Raw genomic sequence first — 27,237 nt, forward strand, 5'->3', positions numbered from 1 at the left:
TTTCTTTCTTTAGCAATTGACGAAAGATTACGATCCACGTATAGAATTTCTAAAAAGAGATTGTTGATACTTTGATCTCTCTTTGATCTCGGTATCCATTCTGACATTTCGGATTAATACACATCGCTGCGCTTTATTTAATTTTAAATTCAAGGTGCATTAAACCTGAAGGATTGATTTTAAACGATGGGGGGACAGTAAGAAATAAAGTCAGATATTGAATACGTAATCAGAGTTGATCTTTTTTAGCATTATCTTTCACGCAATATATATATGTAACTTGGATCTTCTCGGCACACTCAAAGAAATTTTCTCGAAGAAAAATATGATACGAATATTAAAAAATATTATTTCAAATGTATTCATTTGTAGGCACCAAAACTATCTTTTATTTGATGTTATATTATTAACAAATAAACTATATAAATCTTTCCATTATCTAATTTTGAATTTCTAATTAACCTTTAAATTTATACATAGGATGAACCACGAAATATATAGTCATCATAGATCATTTCGTCGCTAGTTGTTTTAACAAAAATTTTGTTGATTAATGTGACATGTTTCAAACAGAGCTTAAGATGATTGTACCAAATCTTTTGCCGGTCTTTTTTCAGAATTTTTAAGATTACCTACAGCTTTTTTTTTAAATAAATTTATTATTATTTTACATCTATATCTTTTTACGTATACCCAGACAAATTTGGCAAACACCATAACAAATATATTTTATTTAGTCAGAACCTAAGGAACATTAAGAAAAAAACATAATTTATCTAAATTAAAATAATGTTTAAGATGGCGTTTATCAGTCACAATATACTCGTGTAAAAAATTAAGAAAAATTTGCTCATTAATAAATCAAATAAGATCGGGACAGTGAAATGACTAACTGATTACACCGCCACGATCGATCCAATCTACAGGAAATTTACTATTAAATACTTCTCGCGCTGCTATTGCATAATGTACTGGAAAACTGTCATGTTTATATCACATGTCATTACGACACAATACGTAAATTACGAAACAATAGATAAATGTCGATTCGTTCTTAAAGAGCATTGCACATCGACAAATAAATCATCACATTCTATTTGTTTCAACACCTATTCACAAGATACTGCACGATTATGAAAATGTAAATATTACCATAAGGTTCTTGGAGTAGTGAAACGTGATAGGGATGAAAACGATTTTAATAAAAAATACGTAAGACACTTGATTGTATATACAGCAATCACGTGCAATTTACTCGAAGCTAATTTGTGGATTATTTGCGATTGCTATTAAAAAATCTCTTTAAATTTCGTTTATAGATTCTTTTATTATAACCTATCAATTCTTTAAAATAAATCGCTTCCTTTCTTGGGTTTTCCATTTTTTCGAAAACCAGTTCCTAACTCCTAAAAACTTACCTTTACGGATTAATTACAATAAAAGTATACATTTTTAATAAACAATTTTCTCGAATTATTTATTGTTAGAACTTATATTGCATTTTAATAACAACTGAACTTGACCTAACTAAGCACATAAGATTCATAATGAAAATAAAATGTTCTATAAAATTACTAATCATATCAATAATACTTTCCTATAACCATTTTTAAACTAATAAAATATATCTAATATTTGTATAATTTTAATCATTTAATTCAATCAATCAATTATTGAATAAAAAAAAATTTTTTAAATCCAATATCTTTATCGGAAAACAAATGTTAACGAATTAGTCATAACCGGAGGAGGATTCGCGTTAAACGATAGGAATGATTGGCACATCGAAAGCGGACGTGACGGTTTCGTAGCGATAAAAGCGGTTTCCTCTTCTTTCATTCGTTTACATGGCGATAAACGTCACCCCGCAATGAGAAACAAACCCGTCTTTCCACTCCTTCAACTTTCTATCTCTCTTTCTCGCTAGCCACGTTCGTTCATTCATCCGACCCCGTCCATTCATCTTTACGTTCGAACGATGAACTTTGGCATTCGAGTTACCGCGACACAGTAAGTGCAAGGGTACGCTTCGATCGATCCCACGCAAACGTATGATTGCGACAGACACTTGGAAACAATTTTCTCTCTGTGTAATACTATCGCCCCCCCCCCCCATATAGATAAGAAATATAATTAAAATGAATTAGCGAATCGAGTAATTAATGACATGTGTTTGTTTTTCCAACATTGAAACAATACGTTTATTATATCTATTAAAGAGATATGTTGGAAAATATTTATTTGAAAAATTTCTTTATTAAAGTTTATTAGAAACATCTGCTTAAGAAAAAATGAAGGAACAAAAATTATACAATAAAATTTAGAAAGAAATATTTTTTACAATCCATTTAAAAGTCGTTTTAACGAATCATACGAGAAGCGACTAAATTTACCAGTCATTGCTGTCAAATTTCATGGACATATTAAACCCTTGAATAAATTACCACGCCTATTTACTATGAATCAAATTACCAAAGAGTTCACGTGAGGAAATCGAAAAATATTCGGCATTTAATGAGGCGTGTTTCGGACGTTCGGAAGAATAATAAACCAACGACCTTAGAAAGTGACAGTAAAACGTATCGACTTGCGACATCGAGACATACTTATAAATTCGATCGATCGATCATTGAAAAATTTCCTACGGACAAATTTCAATATTAAACGAACATCGACTATTTTGATCGCGTTAAGGTTTTAATTATTCCTTTGAGAAACTCTATAAATCTGATTTCTCTGATAAACTTTATACGTCCGATTCAGAATGATTATATTCATATCACACGAAATTCGAGGATTATTAACAACCATGCATGTTAACACAGTCGACTGCTTGTGAATCGAATGCACATTGATGTGAATTCAAACAATATATGCATAATAATCTCTTTGTCATTATTATCGAGTTTCGCGAATCGTAAGCCTTGCTCTATGCCTAAAGATCGTTCCAATGGTTCTAAGTTGTCGAATTCAATTGAATTGATATAATACTGTTCTTTGGATTTTACCCACCATGCTGTTATGATGTCATATTATTAATATTTACGCAATAATGTATTTCTGATGCTGTATATACGCAAGAATATCACACTATTACGTGTATATTGAATAAATTTTATTTTCTATTACCGCAATATACACAAAATTATAAACACACAAAAATAATTTAGGTGGCAATAATTAGTGCCTCACTCTGTATAATTTCAATCACTTTAAAAAAAAATCAATAACAAGCGTTATTTTAACATTGACTTTTTTGTTTCCAGTATTTCAATGAATTGTACAAAATTGAGTCTGACATCAAAAAAGTACCACTCATAGATGAATGATCGTACCACACTATTATATACCACGTTTATTTTCTAAGAATTATCATTAAAAAAAACATTCAACGTCATATATTAAATGTATCAATATATCTGTAATATAATAATAATAATGGAGAATTGATAAAAAAATTGGGCCATTAGATTGACTAAATTAGGACTAAAAATCTGGTCTTTTGCTTTTTAATTTAATAATTCAATTCATTTAAAAATCATCATGCCATATATTTAACCACTTGCGCAACGATTTAACTTCACGGTTGCTGTGCCGTGCGCTACAATATAACAAGCGCTAAACATTCACGCCGCTTCAAAGCGCGTCAATAAAACCAAAATTTTGACATGGTTAAAATCTTTTTTTGCTTCGGAACCAAGTGCATATTGTTTTTAGACATCTAAAATATACTTTGTTACAAAAAAAAATCAATTCTTTGAAAATTCTAGAGTGGTGTTTATCCTTAAGCAGCGCCTCAGCGCGTTGTAGACTCCTCCATAAAGAACTTTTCACGGATATGAATGAATACTCACGATAACAATAATATTTTATTAATTAATAATCTTCTACTTTTGTATGGTAAATTTTAAAACATTTTGGAATGTTTCTAAAATAATATAAATCTATTACACTCTGAAGCTTTAGCTCGAGAAATAAACAATCTGATTGTTATGCGATGTGTAGACCACGTCATTTTTATTTTTGTGATAAACGTCTATCGACGTGGTGTACACGTCGCTCGCAGTTTTGAAACAAAAGCATCTCGACGTGCGTGGCACGTCTTTGTAGGGCAAGTGGTTAAACAAGAAAGAAAAAATAGCAAAATTCCTTACATAAACATAGTAGACAAGACGATTCAGTAACATTGATCCAACTTTAGACCATTAAAAGTTATTGAAACATTAGATAAATGTATTTTTTTGCTTATTAATCCAAATTGCTACGAAACAGAACATTGGCAAATATTCTATAGTCCATAGGGATACAGACAATAGTGAATAGAACGAGAACATGCGGAACATGTTCGAAATGTGTTGTGAATTTCAATTCATCGTAGATTCGCTATTAGGATCCGACCTTTTCCACAGAAACTGAAAACAGTTTCAAAGGCAATGGAAACTGCGAATTTACGTTAATTGAAATAGTAAAGTGGTTGAGCGCTGCACACCTGTGCCTCTGTAATTAAACTTCGTATTAGGCGTGCATACGAAACGTTTGAAATTGTATATCATATAAAAAATATAGAGAAAAAATGTCAAATAAAATATTAACTGTATGAAGGTACATAAAAAAGGTATAATTAAAAGTCAATGAAAAATTTGAAAAAAACAATGTATATTAATACCAATAAATTTTAAAAAAAAGGATAAGTAATTATTTATTCAAAATAAGGTATCTTTTCCGTTACAAATAAAAGTTTCATTAATATTTATAACTATTCAATGAAAAAGAAACCTAAAAAAACAAATTTTTCAACTGAAATTATTGTGAAATGATTGTAAATATTAATATCATTGAATCATTTTTTAAAAATTGATTTATAATGACCGTCAAAGTATCATCTAATTCTTAAAAGATTATTAAGTTGTTATCATCAGAGGAAATTTTACCGACCGTAGATACATAATCTCTCTCGATAATTATTTCCACTATTATTTTTTTTACTATATTTGCATTGCAATTTTTCATTTAAAATTATTAAACCGGGCTAATCTCTGCATGAGCATCGTATGATACGAAAACATACAAAATAAAATTACATTATTAAATATCGATAAGATAACAATCTAATTTATCGACCGTTGTTGAACACTTTCATTAGAAAAAATATAAACTTCTTATCTTTAAAGTCTTAAATATACACTTATTGAGATATATATACAGGATGTTATAAAAAAAATACATTCAATATTTATAAAATGCATATTTATAATTACGTATATTGTACTTAGTAAAAAAGCCTTAGTGTTATAATTGAGTCATAATTAGCTTTTCGATTTATAGAAGAGTATTTTACATGTCCTCCTTCCACTTCCATAAACTCTTGACATATTCTTAATATATTCATGATACTAAACAAAAAATATTGATATATCAGAAATGGTTGACTTTTTGACCTATATTTAATGAAATCTTTTTATCAACTTAATATAAATGTGTTTTATGTACCGTATAAATATTGAATAATGGTTTTAGAACATCATATATATATAATATCCTATTATTTAAATTTGGTATTAATCTATGACGATTTTGCCTTTTCTGCCGAATTTTGGTTTTCCATTCTTTTTTTACGTTGTACATGTTTGTAATGCTTAAATCCTTTTATATGCGCTTCCCATTGCAACTCACCAATGAATATTCTATCACAAATCTGAAATAAATGAAAAAGAAACGTTAAGTAATCAAGACGTTAATAAAATTTCAAGCTGACTACTTACCTCGCAATAATTTTGCACTTCATTACTGCTATCAGTAGTTTTCTGATTCAGGATAATCTCATTGATAGGTCTTTCTTCGGGTTTCTCGCCATGTAATATTGCAGATATTATCGAGACTGCCTTACCATAAACATTAGTCTCCCATTGAGTCAAATCAGTGCAGTCCAATTCATACAACGGTGGAACCTGATATATTCGAAAACATACATGAAGGTACATGAATAATGATATAAGTATAAAGAAAATAAAAAAAAAATAACTAAATACATAAAATATACATAATACGGTGTAGCTACCTGTCTATCGGCTCGACGTAGGAAACGATTCCTGATCCATTTCTGTTGGATCTTAGCATATCTTCTCGTAACCAATTTCAAACAGTCAAGACCTTCTTTAAGTAGATCTTTTCCCTAAAACAAATATGCGATAGAATTACAAAGGGCGTTGTTGTAACAAGATGTTCTCGAGTGAATTTTTCGAGGTAGAAACAAAGAGAAAGAAAGAAAAATAAAATAAGGTCTTTATTAAGGAAATATTCAAGAAAGAAGTAGCAGCTGCCTACCAGCCTTACTACCAGTAATAATACTACTACTACTTATCATCAAAAACAACCCGGATGAATTTTTCGATGACGGCACATAAAGCGAGAATCACGCATGATTATACGTAGTGGCCGGCAGTTGAGCAGCTGCAACGGACATCGCGTTGATGAAGATATGGACGCCAACGTCTTTTACTTACCTTCTTGCTTTCCCTCTCCTCTTCTGGTAAGATGAGGTAATCATGAAACTCTTTGAAGCCGATGCTCTGGAAGATGCCTTTCGTGTAATCAGGTGACCTGGAATGTAAACATTCACTTTGATCCTGTTCATTATTTTTTTCTCTTTTTATTGTTTTTCATTATGAAATTAAAACTTAAGTAATAAACTCTTCGCGCGCTATAGTTTGTCCCATTATTTGTTAATAAATGTGTACAAACGAATAAGACGATTTACAGCAAACGAGTCAGAGTCAATTTTTATTCTCATGCCAATGATCGTTTATATTTTTTCTTATTATTAGTGTAACTATTTCGATGAAATAATATTTTGTCTTACATTAAACTTTTATTTAATTGTGCATTAAATATCACAAATGATAATGATAAATTTAAACAACTTTCTCATACATTCTTTCAAACCTATTTTTCTAACACCGATGCAATTTAAGCAAATCTATGCTAATCATGATACGAGTAATCTAATATATATAAGTTTATATTACATGTGTGGTGTGTAATGGTGTGGTGTGTGTATGTAAAATATTTCCCGTTGCTCGATATGTTATGTCTATGATTAAAACTGTCAACGAAATTCTTTCATTAAGACACCAGTGAACGTATATTTTTTTAGGAATAATATCCAACACGACGAATCGTCGAATCAATGAAATGATGATGATGATTATGATTATTATTATTATTATTAATATTGTTATTATTATAGTTCAAAGAAATGATTATACAAGTTAACGGATTTAAAAGAGGAAAAGAAGTTATGGATACAGTTATACGCGATGAACTCGTATCAACTCACCGTTGAGGCAACCATTTCAAAAAAGAGGGATTGCATTTTGCACGGTCGTCGGCTTATCACGGTACGATAGTGATAGTGAGCTCGAGGTCACGTTGTGTATACGTCTAGCTTACGTGGCGAGAAAACCCGATGCTAACACGTAGTCTCTACTCACTTGTCCATATACACATTAATATGAAGTAAATATTCCTATGCTGGAATAAATTAGATCTTTCATTTTTTGAGAATTAAGGATATAGAAAAAATAAAGAAATAAAAAGAAAGAAAAAGATGAGAGAGAGAGAGTTTGTAATAGAAGTATTGCTTAGAAAACCGTGAAAATTCGTGTAAAGGTTACATAAATATATTATTCTTATTTAATCATATTATTGAATAAAAGAAAAAAGAAAAGTGATTTAACAATTCTTTCTGACTTTAATCATCTCACTCTCATCGAGTTCCCATAATCTTTCGAGTTAGCCTTCTTTTGGCGGGTTAAAAATTCGCGGCAATGTTGCAAGCGATAACCCTGACACATCTTTGCAATAACATTATCAATGGCAAGAGTGATAATAACAATAGTAGTAATAAATAGTAATGGTAGTAGTAAGATTGATTATGTTGTAGTCGTGACAGTGGTATTAGTAGTAGTAATTAAGATAACCGTGTCATACACTAACCAGTGGAACGAATACGTAACTGTTCTAAAATAATTTTACTACTTGTTGCCAGGCGATCCCTGTGTGATACGTAAACCCAATGTTATTTACTTTTTCTTTTTCTTGAAATCGTGAAATATTTTTGCGAGTTATCGCATGGTCAGCCACGATTATGAAATAACATATTATTCTCCTTCATTTTTTATTAACACCTAACTTAAGCCGATCTAACACTTCTGTCAAAGCGTTAAATAAAATTGTAAAATTTATTATCGAAAAGCAAAGAATGATTTTCCTTCAATAATCGTAGCGATTTTCATTGAACATTCTTCTAAAAATACGTATTTTATCTAATAATCGAAAGATAAATGTATATGTTGCAGTGAAAGATCGGATATTGAAAAATATCTAGATTCACATGGTTAAATGTCAATATATACCAAATATATCGATGATAAACGGAAAACTCGCGGGTTTATTTTTATAGATTAATATTTCGGAAATATATCAAGAGACCCTATAAATCTTGACATTTTTTAATTTCAGTCCTTTACAGTAATATATATATATATTTATCTAGTATTATATAAATACGAGTATAAATTAATTTTTAATGTTTTGTGACGTTTTTGTTCGTATTGATCTGGTTTACGATCCACATAGCCGATCCACATTTATAAGAGAGATCTAATAAAAGATAGAAGAAAGAAAGAGAAAGACAGACAAACGAGTTCGTAATCTCCACGTGTCAGTTTTTTATCGACATCTTATCTTGATCGTCGAGAAGATTGTAATTAACGACTGTACATTATAGGCAACAACGAAAGGTGTCTCGTTGGATAAAAGATATAAGGAAGAATTTCTTTCTCTTTTTTTTCTCTCTCTTCATCGATTGACCCAATAATAATCAAAAGACTTGGGTTATCGTTCAAAATTGTCATGATTTGTCTCCCCCTCCCGTAAATGAACAAAATTTACTAGGTTATCTATTCTACTCGAGAAGTCATTGATTATTTTTTTCACTTCCTTTCGTCCTCGCTCGCTCGTTACGAATTAATCAAATTTTGAAAGAATTATTTTGAGAATGGAAATCAACAAATATGAATTAAAAAAAGAGAAGAAAGAGAGAGAGAGAGAGAGAGAAAGAAAGCAAGCAATTTTGTACAATCAATCATAAATATAAAAAGTAAAACGATAAAAATATCTGGCCAATATTGATCAAGTCTATATTAAGTTACGTCGCGACAGTAAATGCGGCATTAAACTAATTGCTAGTACCTACGATCTGCACGGCATATATTAATTATACTGTCCACCATGCGGTAGGTTTAATGCTTCACGCTATGACGTCATATCCGGTATAATTCGAGCAGGTAGAAGAGAGCAAGTCAAAGCAATGACGGAAATTTGCATAATACGAGACACGCTTCTTGCAGAAATGTGGCGAATATAAGAGGGTATAAATGGCTAGGAAACAGGCGGCAGGAAAGGGTGGGAGTAACTCGATGCGTCGTCGTAAAGAAACGGAAAAGGGAAAAAAATGGAAGAAAATTTAAGAAAATGAGCGAGCGGATTTAAAATTCTTCGACATCGTTATTATTTTCCCAGTTCCTACTAGTTCCATATAAACGTATGAATACATATATACACACACACATATGTATTATAAAATATGTTGCATCTAAATCACTAATTCACACTTATAATACCTACGTTGGAGTGTATTGATAAAATTGATGGGATTGGTTCTTAATCCGAGGCGAAAGCAAATGATAAGACACGTGCTTATCGAAGCTTTACGAAATCGTAACGTTAATACCGTCCGGTTTGTATCGCCAGATTGCTCACATATGTCTCTTTCGTTTCGTCCTACTTTTTTCTTTGACTAACGTCGCATTAATAATATACTTATCTTTCATTAACACGTTGACTGGCACACCGGTACTCATTGTCCATTTACATAGCGGACAATGCACCGGACAATGGGTGCCGGCAGGATTATTTTTGATTTAATCATGCATCAATTATATTTCATGTCGTTTGATTTTATATTTAAAAGGATATATATACATGCATTATATAAATTTGCAGTAGTGGTATGAAAATACTCTCGTAACTCATTTTACTTACACAAGTTTGAAATTGATACTACTTCAATTCAAATAAAGAACCAGAGACAGATTTATTTTTTATCAAAATTTTTTATTAGTATGTATTATATTTTGTATTATTATTTTTTTTTTTATCAAATAATGAGTATATTTTCTCGTTTTGTTCTTTTATCGAAAAATCGTTTTTATTTTGAATGAAAGCCTGGTTCATTCCTAGCATTACTTTAAACTGAATTTATAAATTCTGTATAAGAAAGCATTATAAAGATTTAAAAAAATGCTGAAATCTTTTAAAACATAATTCAACTGAATATTTATGAAAATCGTTTCAAATTTATCTGTATATGTAATAGGTTTTTATGGAAATCAGCAAGTGCTTCCAAAATTGTGGTCAATAATGTATACATCAATGTAAAAATAAGTCACGATTCTTTTATTTTTTTCAAATTGAAAATTCATGTTATTATTTTTATTCATTCGCCTTGCCTCACTAACCCTTTTCATTCTGGGAAAATATTATCCGAGAATATCGATCGATAATTAGTTATTATGCCAATTGCAGTTATTCTTGTGGATTTATCTGCATTCCGCATCGGTAATCTTCGTCTAGCTCCTTTCTCGCATGGTCACCTTCGTTCTCTATGACGTGAACGATTGTTTGTGAAATTTATTACCCGGTAATAATAGAAAATGGCGAATCTAAGATTGCGGCCATAATAAGCGGTATCTGACACACCTCCGACGACTTTAACGTGGAAAATTAGCGTTGATTACATATCTACTTTCTCCTTTGGCCATATTCGTTTCTTGGACTTTGTCGATTCTCCCTATTTGCAATAAATTTCAAGAGTCCTTTGGACTCGCCACTATGAATGAATAAACACTAATAAAGATACTAAACACGAAACTGTATAAACCTCTATCTCATAATAAATGTTATCATTAGGGATGACATTTATTAGAATAACATAATATCTAATTTTTTGTCTAGTTTCAATTGATTTTAAAATAATAACAATGAAATAAATTAGAAAATATTTTAAAAGTAAATAACATCTACATACCTGTAATGAATATTTGAATTATTGAGAAAAGAAAAGAAATTATACGGCATATAATATGTCAATGTTCTTGGAAAAGATATACCACAAAGTATAGTAGAAATTAAATCTTACGAACATTCATTGTAAACGAAGTCTACGAAGCGGAATGCCAATCACCATTAACTCCACTCTACGTGTTAATGAAACTCGGCCGTTACTCGAATTAATGACAGATGATCGGCTATCAAAGGAAGGATGCTAAAAGGGAACGAGACTCGTACGGTTTAATTCGCCTAAAATCATTGCATACACGTATGTGTATATAAGTATATACATATGTATATATGTAGTTTGAGATATCGAAAGCAGTCGTTATGCGTAGCACTGCACGTGCCAAGAGCACACCGTCTGGAAATTGCACTGGCGCCAATTTGCATACCCAGTGCAGCGCGATGCAGTTCTACGGATGCGTATAAGCGTACGCTGCTACGAACATATACATTGAAACTCGTTCACTCTCACGTATACAAACAGATATATCCTATATACATATGTATATATCTATGGAGAACATGTAGGAGATAGTAGTAGAATATCCGCGACAATAATTAGTGATAATGGTCGGTGGCACTAACGTAAACATCGATCTACTAACCGGAAAGTCCAAGTTACCGATAACGTTCTCTTATCGGTGTACAAAGACGAAAGAGGTAACCGATTCCCGTTTCTTTTTTTGTCTCTATTCTTTCTAATCTCTTTGCCGTCCCTTCAAGAAAAAAAAGAAAACTCAACGAAGCGAACAACGACAAATCGTAACGGCTGGATTATCAAGTGTGTGTATCAAGTGTCTGTCTGTGTGTGTGTCACCTATGAAACTAAAGTAAAAAATAAAAAAAATTAAAAATTAAAAATTAAAAATTAAAACAAAATCAAGAAAAAATAGATATACTTTTCATATTTTTACTTTTTCTTTTTTATGTTGTATAAGTATGTTGTTACTTGTTTAATTTACATTTTTTAAAAGTATTTCTGTTAAATACTTGGGGAAAAAAAGTAAAAGATTAAAAAAGATGTATACAACAACGTCATTGAATAAAGTCGACTGAATAAATGAGAGAAGAGAACGCAAAGAACATTATATTATATAATATCCGTTCGTTTTTTTCTCTTTCATCGTTTGCGGGCGGTCGAAATTTTCTCTAACATGAGAGATATCTTCCACTCTCCCAGTGTGCCATGCGAGCTGTAAACTTTACCTCGTTGGCCGGCATTTACGATCACCCTGTATACACACGGATAAGATACAAGCGACAGTCCAGCAATAAACACGAACTCAAAGTCTGGGACCCGACTATTTGCATTGCTCTGCTTTATCGTTCTTATTATTGCTTGCCTAATAACAAAGAGTCTCATTCGGTACTCTGAATGAACAGTGAGAACGTAAAGAAGAAAAAAAAGAATAGAAAATAAGAGAATAATAAAAATAGTTGGCCTAGATCTTTCTGATCGGTTATCGATGATTATACTTTGTTTTCCTTTTCCTTTTTTTTTTCTTTTATTCTTATAACGTAAGGTATTGCATTAAATCAAACTCGATATCTATCACAATAACCTACTAAAGGCTATTCATAATTCACTTAATGTTAAACATTAGATCTACTTAAGTTGATTCTTCGTTTCCTCAGAATGGATCGGACATTGCCAACTAGAACACTCCTTGTGTTACTAATCGCATTCAAAACAGAGTCATACACAGATTTGCTCCAACAATTCGTGAGTTTTATCGGAGATTTAACCATAAAAATAGATCTTACTTTTATCTGCGAGATAAGAAAACTCAAGAGAGAATGTAGAATTTTTGTATGACCTTTGGCCGATCAGTGGGATCGTATACTTTTCTTTTTATTTTCAGAAATAAATAGGATGATAATTTTAAAAATAGAATCTTCGATTCATGAATTAATACATGTATGACATATGTAACTATGTCAACCCAAAATATTGTATTTTTAAACTGCTATTTGAAGTGACTTTACGGTTATATTTCATGTGACTCTGAAGCATTCAAAAATGTATGAAAAGTATTATATGTAGCTCTTATTATCGGAGAAGTTACCAATTCAAAACATGTCATGTGGATATTTGACTTTACTAATTTTATTACAAATATGTACATATATTAGATTTGTCAACGAATTTGTGTGTCAAAAGTTACGATTTTATTAAAGCGCATATACTGATTGATTTTATACGTTATTTGACTTTTATGAAAAATGAAAAGAAAAGATAATAAATATTTAACATTCGTATTGATTCATACAATGTTAACTTGTGTGTGATGAATCAACGAGCTGTTGAATAGCAAGACGATGTAAAGCTAAATGTGGAAGTTCAAACACAATGTAGACATTGTTCTTCCTTTCCACTCACAAAGTGAGAAAAGCATCGTTTAAGGAATGAAAAATCGTATATTTTTCGTAGAAGTATCTTCTTGGTATTCGTTAGTAGGTACTTCACTCGTGCTGCAAGGTTCACGAAAAATTGTAGGAACGACAAGTGAGACGTTTCGCGTTGTTATCTGATTCTCGTGGAATTCGATGACGCGGTGTGAACACCATGCTACCAGAACACCGATCTTTCCTTACATTTCTCAATCGTAAATAAACGAATCAATTTTTTATCTTTATAATAAGTAACAGAAATAAGTTTTCAAATATAAAAATGTTCTAATATTATAAATAATTTAAATATTGACATATTTTACTTAAATCTTTGAATAACTACGAAATGCACATAGTATAAGGCATATTTTAAATATCTTTATAAATAGAAAGAAGATAATAAGTTTGTAATTTCCTTTAAATTAAATAGAAAGCAACCTGGATGTATTTTTACAGAACATTTTTCACTAACGTAAATATTAATTTAGCTCGTTATTACCGATAGTAATTTTACGATGAAATTTGACAATGAAAAGTATTTAAAAAAAAAAATATCTTTCAGTATGATTATATAAACAATAATACCCCTTGACGTAAATTTCATTTTTTTGAACAATCTCTGAAGAACAATAGAAAATAAAGTAATTCTAACTCGTTAAGAGAAGTTTAATTTCTCGGAAACGCCATGTAGACGGTATCGTGCGAATATCTCTTATTGTGTTAGTGTATAGACACAAGTATATCTATATACAACCATATAAAATGGGTGCGCGAGCGCGCTTGTTAATTTAATTTTTATCAACCACTTGTATCTGCTAACAAACAAAGGAGAAAAAAAAAAAGAAAAGGTGTCCGGTACAAAACGACGTAAAAGAAATTTTCTTTGCAGCGAGTATGCAGAAAACGAGTGCAATAAATTTCTCATAATACAAACGATTTTCTAAGCGAGCCAACAACGCAAAGGGTAAAATAAATATTATTGAGAGATATTTCCAGTGGTACACCTTGATTGTTTACGAGGCCAAGCACGAGTCGAGTATATTTCCTATATTTCTTTATTCAAATTACCTTTTTTATTTGTTCTTTCTCTTTCTCACTTTTTATCTCATTCTATTTCCCGAACAAATTATGTTAATAGAGTAAAAATGTCTTATAGGTGGAATTACATTTTCATTAGATTCTATCTAACGCAAGATATAAACAAATTATTGATCTATTATACCTTGGAAGAAAATATTCACAAGAAACGTTTCAAAAATCGCGACTCGATTAATGAATAAAAACGAGAATATAAAAGAAAATCAAAAATTATGTAGAATAACATATTCTTGTCTTTTTACTCTCCTTTTTATGAATGAGAATCACTTTTCTATTAACGCCTTCTCACGCCTATTCAATACTATCAAAAAGGTCGCTTTTTACCACCTTTCTGGAATTAACGGCACACGGTTTTTGTCTTTTGTTTCTTCGGACGGGTCACTCATCCATCTTACTACCGTGCCTACGTTACTTAACTTTAAATGATCGACCGGAAACTAATAATCCTACGTAGCTAGGCCGTTGACTACATAGAATAATATAAAATAAAATAAAAATTTCAAACTAAAACTATCAAATATTTTTAAATACAGTACTGCAAGTGTATATTTCATAATAAATAAATATAATAAGGTAAATAACTTAAATTAACAATGAATATCATTGATAAATAGATAAAGGAGAATCAATGAATTGTTTCATCTCTCTCGTATCTCTCCATTAACAAAACTCGTATAAGTTTTACACATAATATTGAAAAAGTGTTTTAATAGTAGTAGCAGTAGTAGTAGTAGTAGTAGTAGTAGTCATAGTAGTAGTAGTAGTAGTATAAGCAGTAGTAATAGTAGCCATTCTTTGCGAACGCCTACCTCCTTTATTTTCTGTCCGACATCCGGTTGCTAGCGTACGCTCGCAATTTCCGGAAACGAGTAAGGTGAGGAGTCTCCGTCTTTCTTTCTCTCTCTTTTTCTTTCTCCATTCACGAAGCAGCACTAACGTCGGTCGTATACAAATCGCAGCTCACGTGCTCCCCTCGTCGGTACGCCAAGTGGCACGCTCTCGTGACTTCGAAGAAATGATTTGCACGAGCGCGCCTCCACCAACTCCCACGCCTCCGAATAACTTTTCGATCGTGCAACATGCCTCATAAACGAAGGCGTATGTAATACCTGTATACGTGCAATACAGAATAAGAGAGAGAGAGAGAGAGAGAGAGAGAGAGAGAGAAGGAAAATGGCCTCACCCACTGGAGTACGACTTATTCGATTATCATCTATATCGAAAATCAAAGTTATTAATAATTGATAGATCAAAAGATTAATTCTATTGAAATATCTACACACACTAGATAGATTTCATTAAAAATATTTACAAAAATTACACCCCAATTGGAATTAAAATAATTTAAGTAATAATTATGTAATCAAATGTAATATTAAATAACATAAAATTACATAGTAGGTTTTTTTTTAAGGTATGATTAATATTGTATAGATTTATAATTTATTGCACAATAAGGGAAAACATTGAAAAATTTTTGCATTTATAATATGATAGAAAGTAAATAATTAAATAACAGTAGTATTAAAATAACTATTTTTAGTAACTTCCGTATATATCGATTTATCATATTTAGCGAGCACACGGTGTATTGAACGAAAAAAGAAAAAATACGAAAAAAGTTTAATGGACGTATAGGAAGCTGAAGTTTTCTCGTAACATGCGTTAGAATGTAACGCACAAACATGGCTTGTAAAATAGATACACGCTGTCAACTTTCTAAAATGTTAATAATAGTTAACGAGTGTCGTTAGAACGGTCGAACACACCGGGTCCTTTTAAAAGCTTCATATTGGCATCGTAACAGGTTATTTAGAATTTATTGGGTTTTTGATAGAAATATCACCGCGAAACTCATAATTGCTATCATCGAATTTCGAAACGATTTTTTTCCAAGTCTATAAAAATGTATAATTAAATACCTGTACGCTCTTTAAAATTTAAAAAAAGAAAATATATTTATAATACGATAACAATTTTTAAATCTAAAACATATGAAGTAAATTTGATCTCACCGTATTTTTCGTATGAAATAAAATTGGAGAATGAAACGAGTCTTCTTGGATTAGCAATATTAAGAATAATCTAATGTCATTTCAACTTCTTAATCTCGCTTCCAAGTAACAAAATGTGTTTGTCGTTAAGAAGAAGGAGTACATTAACGTAGCGTTTCAAGGAATCCTGTCTTTAATCCTTTTCCGCAACTTTTTAAAATTTTGTCTGTTGTATATATAATATATAATGTAGACATGTATGTGTGACTATACTAAAAGTTGGAAAAAAAGAGCACGTGTCTTAACGATGCACCAACTGGCATGACCGGTTCGATCAAAGAAATCATTCGCATATGCGGGCATGTTATCGTGACCGAGGTTATTCGACCGCGCACGAACGATAATTAAGTCCCGACACACTCGAAGGCCTTTAAAAGAGCCTCTTCTCTACCGCAGTCCATTCTAACCGTTGCTATTCTTCAAAAATAATTATTATGAAAGGAATTTGTTCAAGTATCTAATACTAAACGTATCGACGAGCAATTGGAAAAAAAAACTTTTTATAATATATATTTTTATGTATAAACGTTAACAATTTTTAACGTGTTTGTATGTGTGTGAGTACGCGAGCCCGGATGCTTTATATATATTGTCTATAAATGTTTATAAATATTATGAAAAAATCTTAAAAGAATTTGCTAATTTCCGAATTATAAAATGAAGAAGAATCTCTTCGTTGTTTATTACCTATCATTCAATATGAATTGTTATATTTTATTAATTCGTATACTCACAAATTGGTCTTAATCCTATCTTCGTTGTATTTACGATGAAATTCAAGTAACTCGTTGATCAGACCATCTTGCATCATGGCGTCGACTCTTCTATTTAACCGCTCATTAAGAATCTCCTGTAAGAATTTCCAAAAAATAAGAAACTCATATTATTAATCACTTTTTTATTAAACAAATATAATTTATTAATGAAAATTCCATTGGGCTATTATAAAATCTTTTAAATATTAATGAATTTTAAATCTAAGTAAACACGACGGTATTTTTTTTTTTATTTTCCTTTTCCTTATCAAATATTCCGATTTATTTCATCCCACCTCGTCTCTTTCGACGATCAATACAACAAATAACGATTTATGATAGACGATTAAATTTTCGAATTAATTAAACGTGCTGGCAAATAAATTTTAATCGACAGTGTTTATTCTTCAATGTGGACAACGACAAAATCGCAAATAATGAATGATATTCAATTCGTCATTATTCAAGATTTTATGAAAATCACGGATATTTACTTTGCTATTTTTTTATGCATAAATGAATAATAGAAATACTACGATCTCTTAGTGAAGAGTTCATGATAATCCGATAAGCGTGGGTAGTAATAACTCGATAAAATAGAGATGTTTAACAACGATATCGATAACAAACATGACTCAAGCAGCAATGATATAACAACATTATTTAAGAAAAGTACCCTCTATATCAATTACAAATGTATATGACAGTGAAGATATATTTAGATGGTCATTTCTGCTTTTTTCTTACTCTTCTCTAAAAAATAAATAAAAGAATAAAAAAAAGAAAGAAAGAAAAAAAACGAAAAAAAAAGTAAGTATTAGAAGAGAAAAGAAAACTAACGGCCTCGATGGTTTTCAAAGAGTTTTACAATTATTTCTCTAAGCTATACGACCTTGCTAATAGCAAAGGCACGTTAGAAACGTGTCCTCGAAATTGTCAAGTGTAAAATTCCTGCTCGGTCGAGCGTGTCGTCGATCGAAGAAGTTGTAAATGTGTAAATATGTGCGAGTATATATATATATGTGTAAATTTTACACAAGCGATACATCACTCCAGCGTGCTTAGATTTACAAATCCGTTTTATTTGTTACCACCAAAAACTATCAACATCACTTCGTCGAATTGCGAATATAAAGAAGATTTTCTACGATGTCAGAATTCGACTACTACTACTAAAAGTAGAGAACCATCATCGATCGAAAAATCGTTTGTGTCATGGTGTTCAATCGCTAAACTATTTCAAACGGATCGTGACAGAACGTCCTAGAGTGTACGAGTAAGACGAAAGAACGTTAGAAAGTGAGCTGGAAGCGAAGGCTTTCGTCAAATACAAACGCAAAGCGTGCAAACAAAGCATAGAAAGCGAGTTTGCACGCGTGTGTCGCGTTTATGTGTATCTAAAAGTTAGCAGAGTCATGCTTAGGATAAATACCGTTCTATATTTAGTTTTTTTTCTTTCTCTCTTTCTTCTCTCTTTCTTCTCTCTTTCTCTTTCTTTCTTTTTCCTCTTTCTCTCTTTCTATCTCTATCTCTCTCATTATATACAGAGGACACTGCCGCATTCCTCGTTAACGCGGGCTTGATATTTATAGCTGTGCGATCTTGATGTTCTACGGGCAGAATTCTAAAAAAGGAATTACTATGTATAAACGACATCCGCCGTGTCGTTATGTCACATGACTTAATTCCAATTTGTGAACAAACAAAAAACGAAGGGTTAATTGCTTCGAGGAATAAATATCAAGATTGTACGATTAAAATATCTGCAAAGTATCTACCCCGTGTTTTTATCATTGATACGTTAATAACATTAACAGTTGACCCATTACTCAACAATCCATTATTCACTCATTTCAATTATAGATTTAAAATTATTGCCGATGGAAAAAGATTGACAAAATTTCAATGACAAAAAAAACCGTTGAAATAAAGAGTTTCAGTAGAAGTAATTTAAAGGATTAGAGTTTGAAGTTTCAAAAAAGAAATCGATGTTTAATTGTTTACATATTTGAATAGCAAAATTGTTGAAGGATACTTTCTCGTTTGACCATTTGAAACATTTACAACGCCGATATTATTGAAATCGAAATAATTTACGATTGATTTTCTTATCTTTTAATATATAACATTATAACGAAGAAAACAATGTTTATATTTTTATTCGCAATTTAACAAAATTAAAAATAGAAAAATATGGTAAGCATTTCTAATTTCATTTATTAGAAACAAAAAATGTAAAAAGTCTAACCTCAAATATATTTGATTCAAACATAAAATAGAATCATAAGGGGAACATACGTTCGAATGGCTAAAGGGCAGGCGAAAGGGCACGAAAAGAGTCAACGAAGGACGGAATAGTAAGGCGAGAGCTGAGAATCGTTCTCACGCTCGTTCACGGTTAAAACGCGACCTCCGCAACCCGTTTCGGCTATGTTCACTTTAAATTGTATTTAAATGCCGGCCTGTCGATCCTACACGCGTGGCCGTGCTCGTGAGCGCGCGCGCACGCACACACACACTCTCTCTTTCTCTCCTGCTTCAACTCACACTCTCTTTCACGCATTCATTCATGATCGAACAGCACATACCACCTCATTCCCTAGCAGCTATCGCAAGTGATGACGCAAGCTGTCCAAAGTTAGTATTTGATGACCGTCTTGATGTATATGTGTACTTATATATATGTATATGCGAGCTATCTGGATGTATGACATAATTTTATACATATATATATATATATATATATATATATATATATATGTACTTACTAACATAAATTCCTTTTTCTCTCTATTCCTTTCTATTTGCTAACTTCTCTCATCTATAAGATAAAACTTTTAAAGAAATATTTATGGTATTAGAATGACATTAGAGAAACTATTATAGTCAAAGTTAAACAATTATTTATTAATTTATATCATATAGGTATAATAGATTTTAATTATTAAATTATATAATTAAATTATTATTTAAATTATATATATATATAATATCATTTGAATATAAACCGTGATCGTATTACTAATGTTATTTTTTTTTATAGAATATATAATCACAGATTAATTTTATCTCTCCACTTTCACGCCTTTTTCCATACATTCAAGGATTATGAGGCAAACGTTTTACGATCGTCTCAAGTAGTATATACGCATTTACATTTCTTATTACGCAGAGCTAAAACATCTTTCGATCGATACACAAAATGCAAAACGTCGACGCACGATGATTGACGAGCCCCGCTAACGATGACTATTGTAAAGAGGCAGGATCTATCAAGGATAAAGGACCTTTTGATTTCATCGCAAGAACTGCACACCATTGAAGACTTACATGGCGCCAAATTTGAACGAGTTCGATGAGTTTCAATCGTTTCCAATACTTTTATTTTTCTTTAAAAGAAATTCGCTCGTCAATTAAGAAGCAATAGGGACTGTCATATAAGTTATTTAAGATATACACATTCGACATTAAATAAAATTATAAATATTAATTTATAACCTTCTCAAAGATATTTTAACATTTGAATTAAAAAATTATAATTTTTTTTTTTACAAATTCGTAAAACAAAATTATTATCTATATTGCGGTTATTAAGTAAATATTAAAAGAAAAATAATATGAAAATTACGTTATTATAAATGTTTGACAAAATTTAATGAAAATCTAATTCGTTACAAGTATTTTACATCGTGCATAAAACTACGTTAAATATTAATAACTTTATCATTCATGACCACGCGCAATTAAGAGGTTAACTTAGATAATTCAATTAAAGATGACTCCTCTGTATACTTATTATACGAGTACACTAATTAATTAGGATTTCCTATGAAATTTTATATGATAACTAATAAAAAAGGGAATAAACTTTATAAGTTTAATGAGTACTTCAATAATAGAGAAGATACCTTAGCAGAAATGTATAATGCATTTTATAATAAGAATGCATCCTGGTACTTAAAGACAAGCAGTTTGTGACACATTGTCGGTGTAGCACAAAGGTATATCCAGTAGTTCTAATTATATCTTTTTAATAGTTGCATATAGCGGGTCGCTTAAGAGCTCTACGACCGTTCGAAAGTACGCCTCTAATGGAGCCAGTAATAGACAGAGGAGCTGGAAAAGTCGTTCGTTAACTCCTCTTTTCTTCGATTCTCTCATTCCCTTTTTTCCACCCCCTCTAACTTAGTTTCTTTCTCTTTTCTTTTATTATATACTTGTCATTAGATAAAATAAACGTCAAATTAGTCGTTGTATAATTCTTCGACCGCTATCCGGTGAAACGACACGTAAAACTTTTTTACGTAACTAACGAAGATCATACAATTTACTATAACTAAAAAAGAGTCATATAAGAAAACGTTATGAAATAAAAAACTATTATAGAAAGCCTTCTTCTTCTTCTTCTTCTTTTACTAAATTCGTGGATACAAAATCAGGCCAAGGTCTCTTAGTATGAAGAAGAAGAAGAAGAAGAAGAAAAAGACATCGAAGTAGTAGAAGTAGAAGTAAAAGTAGAAATAGAAGTAGAAGTAGAAGGAGAAGTAAACGTAGAAGTGAAAATAAAAGAGTAAGAATATAAATTAGAGAAAAAGAACAACAAGAGAAAGACACGTGTAACTTTTCACGACCCCATTTACTATAACTTGCGAGTCATAAGTCCAATCGACCTTTTTTTTTTTATAGAGGTACGTACAGAAGGTTTCTCTCATAAGGACGAAATTAGGTCTCGAGAAATAATAATACAATTTTTATCGTCCTATTTCAATTTTATATTAACAAAAGACATATTTTAATGAAAAATTGTATTTCAATGAAAAAGTATAAGGTAATTGGCGAACTAAAATAGATAGGATTAAAGCTCATTAATAACCGTCCATTTACTATGACCGCTCAATTATCGATGGATGTGACGTTCGGTTCGATAATCAATTAAATTACGTTTGATCTGGACCAATTTAATAATATATATAAAATACCAAGTATGATTCCTTCACTTATATATTTAGAGAATTTTAATTGTATCAAGGATAAATGACACTTTCGATTTTTTCAAAATCATATCAAATAATAAAATATAAGGACAAGTAGAAAATCTATGGACACGATTTCTAATTAGAAAGAAGACTCTCACCTTCAAGATTTACTTCAATATTTAATTGTATAAATCGTTAATCGTTGAATGGAATCAAACTTGTCATAATATAAAAAGAAAAAAAAATAATAACCAAAATGAATAATATTCGATAGACTAATCAAGCTACGTAACAGAACCGGCTGAACTAATTATACAAACTGACACGCATAATTTGTTCGTCGAGAACGGTGGTGTCATCGTTGTCCCCTATGCGTCCCGATGATATTCCGATGTCCTGTTACGATTATAAACGTTCGCGTAGTCTATGTTCTGTCGTCGTAGTCGTATCGTGGGTGTCCTGTATCTACTTACACGAACGTTGTACCCAAGCTACCCACTTTTTCCACTGCAAATGGACAGAACGACCTTCGGCCGAATCAATGATCCCGTCTGGAGGTGAAAAAGTCAAAGGCGCGGTTTGGCAAGTGCACGCGCGTGCGTGAGTTCGTGCGTAGCTACGTAAACGTGTGTTAAGAGCAACACAACACTGAAAACTACTACGATTAGATCTTGTTGTAAACGGGACGACGAGTCTCGGTTATTTCCTCGAAATCGAGCGAGTTATCGTTATTGTTAGCGAACACGAAACTTTGGAATTTCTTATTAATGGTTCTTTTTTATTTTTTTTTATTCTTTTCTTCTTTTTTAGATTGTCGCCAAAAAGGATAATCATTATATAAAGATATAATGAACTTTTAGATAAGATTTTATCGAATATTAAATCAATAATCCTCTATAATGCAATGTTGTGTGAGATTCAATTAAAGGAATATATGTATATTAAAATCTATACGTGACAAACATTAATATTGAAGTATTAAATAAATTAGATAAACCTATGTTATATATACCTATGTTAGGTATATATCGAATCTCTAATCAACGAATGGTAGACATAAATTTCTATGCAAACGTGTATTATATACATATGATAGAAATTTAAATTTGTGTTCTCAATCATTACTTTATCTAACAAGGAAATATTTTCAATTAGAGAATTAAGGATCTTAGAAGAGAATGTTAAATAATAGGTACCTGATTTTTACTTTTTTTTCGTTCTATCATATAACATAATGAATAACTAACGATATTTTTAGTATTAAGATAATTACTACCTACGAGATCTAATCATCTTTTTCGATCAATTTAAATTATAAGACTTCTCTACGTGTGTACGTACATATGAATGTATGAATCATATTACTTCTGAAATATTTAGTGAAGTCCGAGAAAGGCCGTATTCCGTGAGATATTTTGTTTTTGCTCTACACACGAGCAAATCAAAAGAGAACCCTGGTTTCTCTTGCCTACAGCTTATATGAATAGCTTTATCTAATAATGAAACGTGCCGTTGGAGAACTACATTATTCTTTGTAAAAATTCGGTGATTTTTTACGACTTTTAGTGCTACAGAATTGTAAATGAACAAAATCAAATAAAAAGATAAAAAGAATAACAATATAAAAATGCGGATGTGATTGTACCAATTCTGTTCAGATAGAAACATTCACTTAAAATAAATTGCACAAATGAAATAAATAAAATAAATTAATCCTTTTATTTTGTTTGCTATAATTTATTTAATACTTTAATATTAATGTTTGTCACACGTATAAGTTTTAATATACATAATATATTTTATTATATATAATCCTTTTATTGTGTGAGCCTCATACGACATTGCATTAGAGAGGATTATTGATTAAAATGTGCAAAGTAAAGAATATTTTTAGAGGAAAAATAAGCTTTTCCTTGATTCAAACATTTTGCAACATCGAAAATGAAAAGTCTCAAGAGCAAATCTGTTAGTTGAAAAAACTCTGTATCAAAGAAAACACAAAAAGGAAGAAAACTTTCTGACTAACAGTCAGAAAGATAAGAAAGACCGCGTGTTAAGCGAGTGGGGTTACGCCTCGGGAATCTTATGCCGTATTCTCATCAAAGAGAACTTTTAGCTTCTTTATTTTTGCCGGGTAACTCGTTACGAAGCCTCTAGGTATAATTTCTTGATCGGCGGGAGGTGTTAAAGAAAAAGATAGAGAATGAGAACCTAAAAGATAAGAGAGAATGAGAGAGAAATAGAAGATTCGACTTAAAAAGGCAAAGGCACAAAAGTGTTACGATCCCGTACCTCCTACGAATCGTTTTTCTGAGAAGGATCTCGTCGACAGATTTTTTTGAAATCAGTTGCGTCATGAATGTTCTCTTACATGATTTCCTATCTTCGGTATAAGGAAAAAAAAAACTACTTGCAAAAGATGAAAAAAAAAAACAAAATAAAAAATAAATGATTTTTCATGACTATTCAAATGTTTTTGTACTCGACGATAGAAAAGATTATCGACAATATATTATAATAAACAAGAATATGATGTAATACAAAATAAGTCCTAACTGTAAAATAAAAATCAATCGATATTTTGAAAATTTTGAAAGAACTTCCTTCACTCATGCCAAACTACTTATGTAAAAACTTCTCATACTATAAATGTATTCATTTTTGGCTATCATCTTAAACTTCACGTTGGTACAGTTTTTATAATTTTGAAAGAAATAAACAACGTGCTAATTCGTTAAAAACTTTTTATAAAATTAAACAAGTTGTTAAATGTTTCGAAGGAATTATATTTTCTAATGAAATTGTTTCTCTCCCTTCCTGTCCTTCTTCTTATTCGTTACTTACCGAAGTAAAATATAAAGTTCCGCGTAGCAATACGGTCATTTCAACTTCTAAAAAGAACGATCCTATTAATCCGTTTAAGAGCAAGCACGCTTTGGTAAACTCGCTCGTAAAACAAGCTCGTAAATTTCCGTAAAGGACGCCCGCCGTCTTTACGAAATATCTTTTATTCCCATATTCTATGAAAAATTATACGCTTTTTGGGCCGATTATCAATAAATCTCATTCAATTCTTTTCTCATTTAAAAAAAAAAAAAATCAGATCCGTACAGTTATATGCCGTAAAGTGTTAACTTTTGCATTACCTACGTTTTATACCTATATTTTATTCACGTTACAAACGTTAAAGTGTTAATTGAAAAGATAACATATGACGGTTTTTTTTTCGGAATGAAATTTGAAAAGAAGATGGATAGAGAAGAGAGAAAGAGAAAGTAATTATTTTGGAGTGAAAGTTAACGAACACGGGCGAACGCGTAATGATGCTTATTTTCCACGTCCATGTCTTTTCTAAACGGCAGGAATTTCTCGAGGCGAAAAGAGAAGAGAGAGAGAGAGAAAGATTATAAGCTCTCATCTCTCGACACGACATATCACGTGCGCCATGTGCTTGTTCGCGCTTACAGCAAATTCAGTCGAATAAAAAACTCTCGCATCATCTCCTCTCTTTCTCTCTTTCTCTCTCTCTGTTTTCTTTCATTTCCTCTTCTTCCGCCATCCTACTAGCGCACAGCAAACGTCCCACCTCCACCATCTCTATATTTGTCTCTCTTTCTCTCATTCTATATTCCTCCGTTGGTTGATTCTCGGGTGCGAGTTGCCGGAAATGCCGTGCGTGCCGCACTCTCTAAAACCACCGACAGTTAGATCCGTATGCGAAATGCAACCAATAAAAAAGGAAACCGATATGCCCGGGAGAGGAAGGATAGACGACAGAAAAAAACTGACGCCGGTTCTAACCAGCTCACTCGAACGCCGACTAACTTTACTTTGCTTTGCTTTGCTCGTTTACTCGCGTATTAAACTCGCTCGAATATTTTCGATGATGTCGTTATATCAATCTTTTATCATTCGGAGATTGAAATTCTATTCCAAATTGTAAAGGAAGCATCCATAGAAATGATTATGAAACTTTCCAAAGCTATCCTTGCAATTTAATCATGTCTTACAATATGTTTCATGCTACTGAAAAAAAAAAAAAGAAATCATGGTTCGCTTATTTATGAACTTTTTATTAAAAATAAATCATTGGAATATTATTTGTTTTTTTTTTTACTCGACCATATTAAAATTTTAAAGATTATATTAATATACATATATAATAAAAATAGAAGAAAATGATTGTTTTGTATCGGTTAATTATTAATATTTTTGCATAAAATAATTTACTATTGTAGAATAATATAAATACGCTCGAAAATTAAGAGAATAATAATAATAATTTTTAATTATCGATACGGTCAAGATGGTAGAAGAGAAAAACAATAAAGAGAAGAGAAATAACGCAACATCACAAAGAAGAATCGCTCCACGCTCTGTCAGTTCACCTTCCGCTTGGAGTTTTCCGGGCGACGCAGCTCGCTTCTCGCGGGCAAAGCCCTTTTAATTGCTCTAATAATAACACTGGCTCATACTCTCGTACGTCTTAAAAAGTGTTCTACGCTTTTGAGTCGTGGGAGGCATGATCTAATTTTAAATAACAACTCTCTTACTCTATAAGCTCCTTTCACCACTTCCTCGACCCCACCCCCACAATGTCGTTTTTTATCTCCTTTTTTTACATATCAGCAAAGATTGTTCGTTGTCGTTAATTGTTTCAATATCTTTTGAATACAGTTTGAATAATTAAGTAGCTATGTACGGTTTTCCCTATCAACAAACAACTTCCTGGATTCTGAGGTACGATTGGACCGACTTTTGGACTTCCTTGATGATTTTCTTGAA

General features: G+C 31.2%; 1 protein-coding gene across 2 annotated transcripts in view; it reads right to left on the reverse strand.

The window, feature by feature from the left end:
- Positions 1 to 3,340: 3,340 nt before the first annotated feature.
- The window catches only part of LOC107064185 (tRNA dimethylallyltransferase), an 89,956-nt gene continuing 66,059 nt past the window's right edge, over positions 3,341 to 27,237 (reverse strand). The window contains exons 5-10 of one of the 2 annotated variants that reach the window (XR_016178402.1): positions 17,456 to 17,571; positions 6,504 to 6,600; positions 6,059 to 6,172; positions 5,763 to 5,948; positions 5,491 to 5,695; positions 3,341 to 5,393 (exon numbers count right to left, since the gene is read on the reverse strand). Coding sequence is in view for 1 of the 2 variants with exons in the window: in XM_015316595.2 (XP_015172081.1) it covers positions 5,564 to 5,695; positions 5,763 to 5,948; positions 6,059 to 6,172; positions 6,504 to 6,600; positions 17,456 to 17,571 (645 nt within the window). In the remaining variant the exon portion in view is untranslated. Of the gene's footprint in view, positions 5,696 to 5,762; positions 5,949 to 6,058; positions 6,173 to 6,503; positions 6,601 to 17,455; positions 17,572 to 27,237 lie in introns of both variants that reach the window. The other variant, XM_015316595.2, reaches the window with a different exon arrangement.

The sequence above is a fragment of the Polistes dominula genome, unplaced genomic scaffold, assembly GCF_049000335.1.
Source record: "Polistes dominula isolate Pdom_NZ unplaced genomic scaffold, Pdom_raw_medaka contig_77, whole genome shotgun sequence".
Classification (NCBI taxonomy): Eukaryota; Metazoa; Arthropoda; class Insecta; order Hymenoptera; family Vespidae; genus Polistes; species Polistes dominula.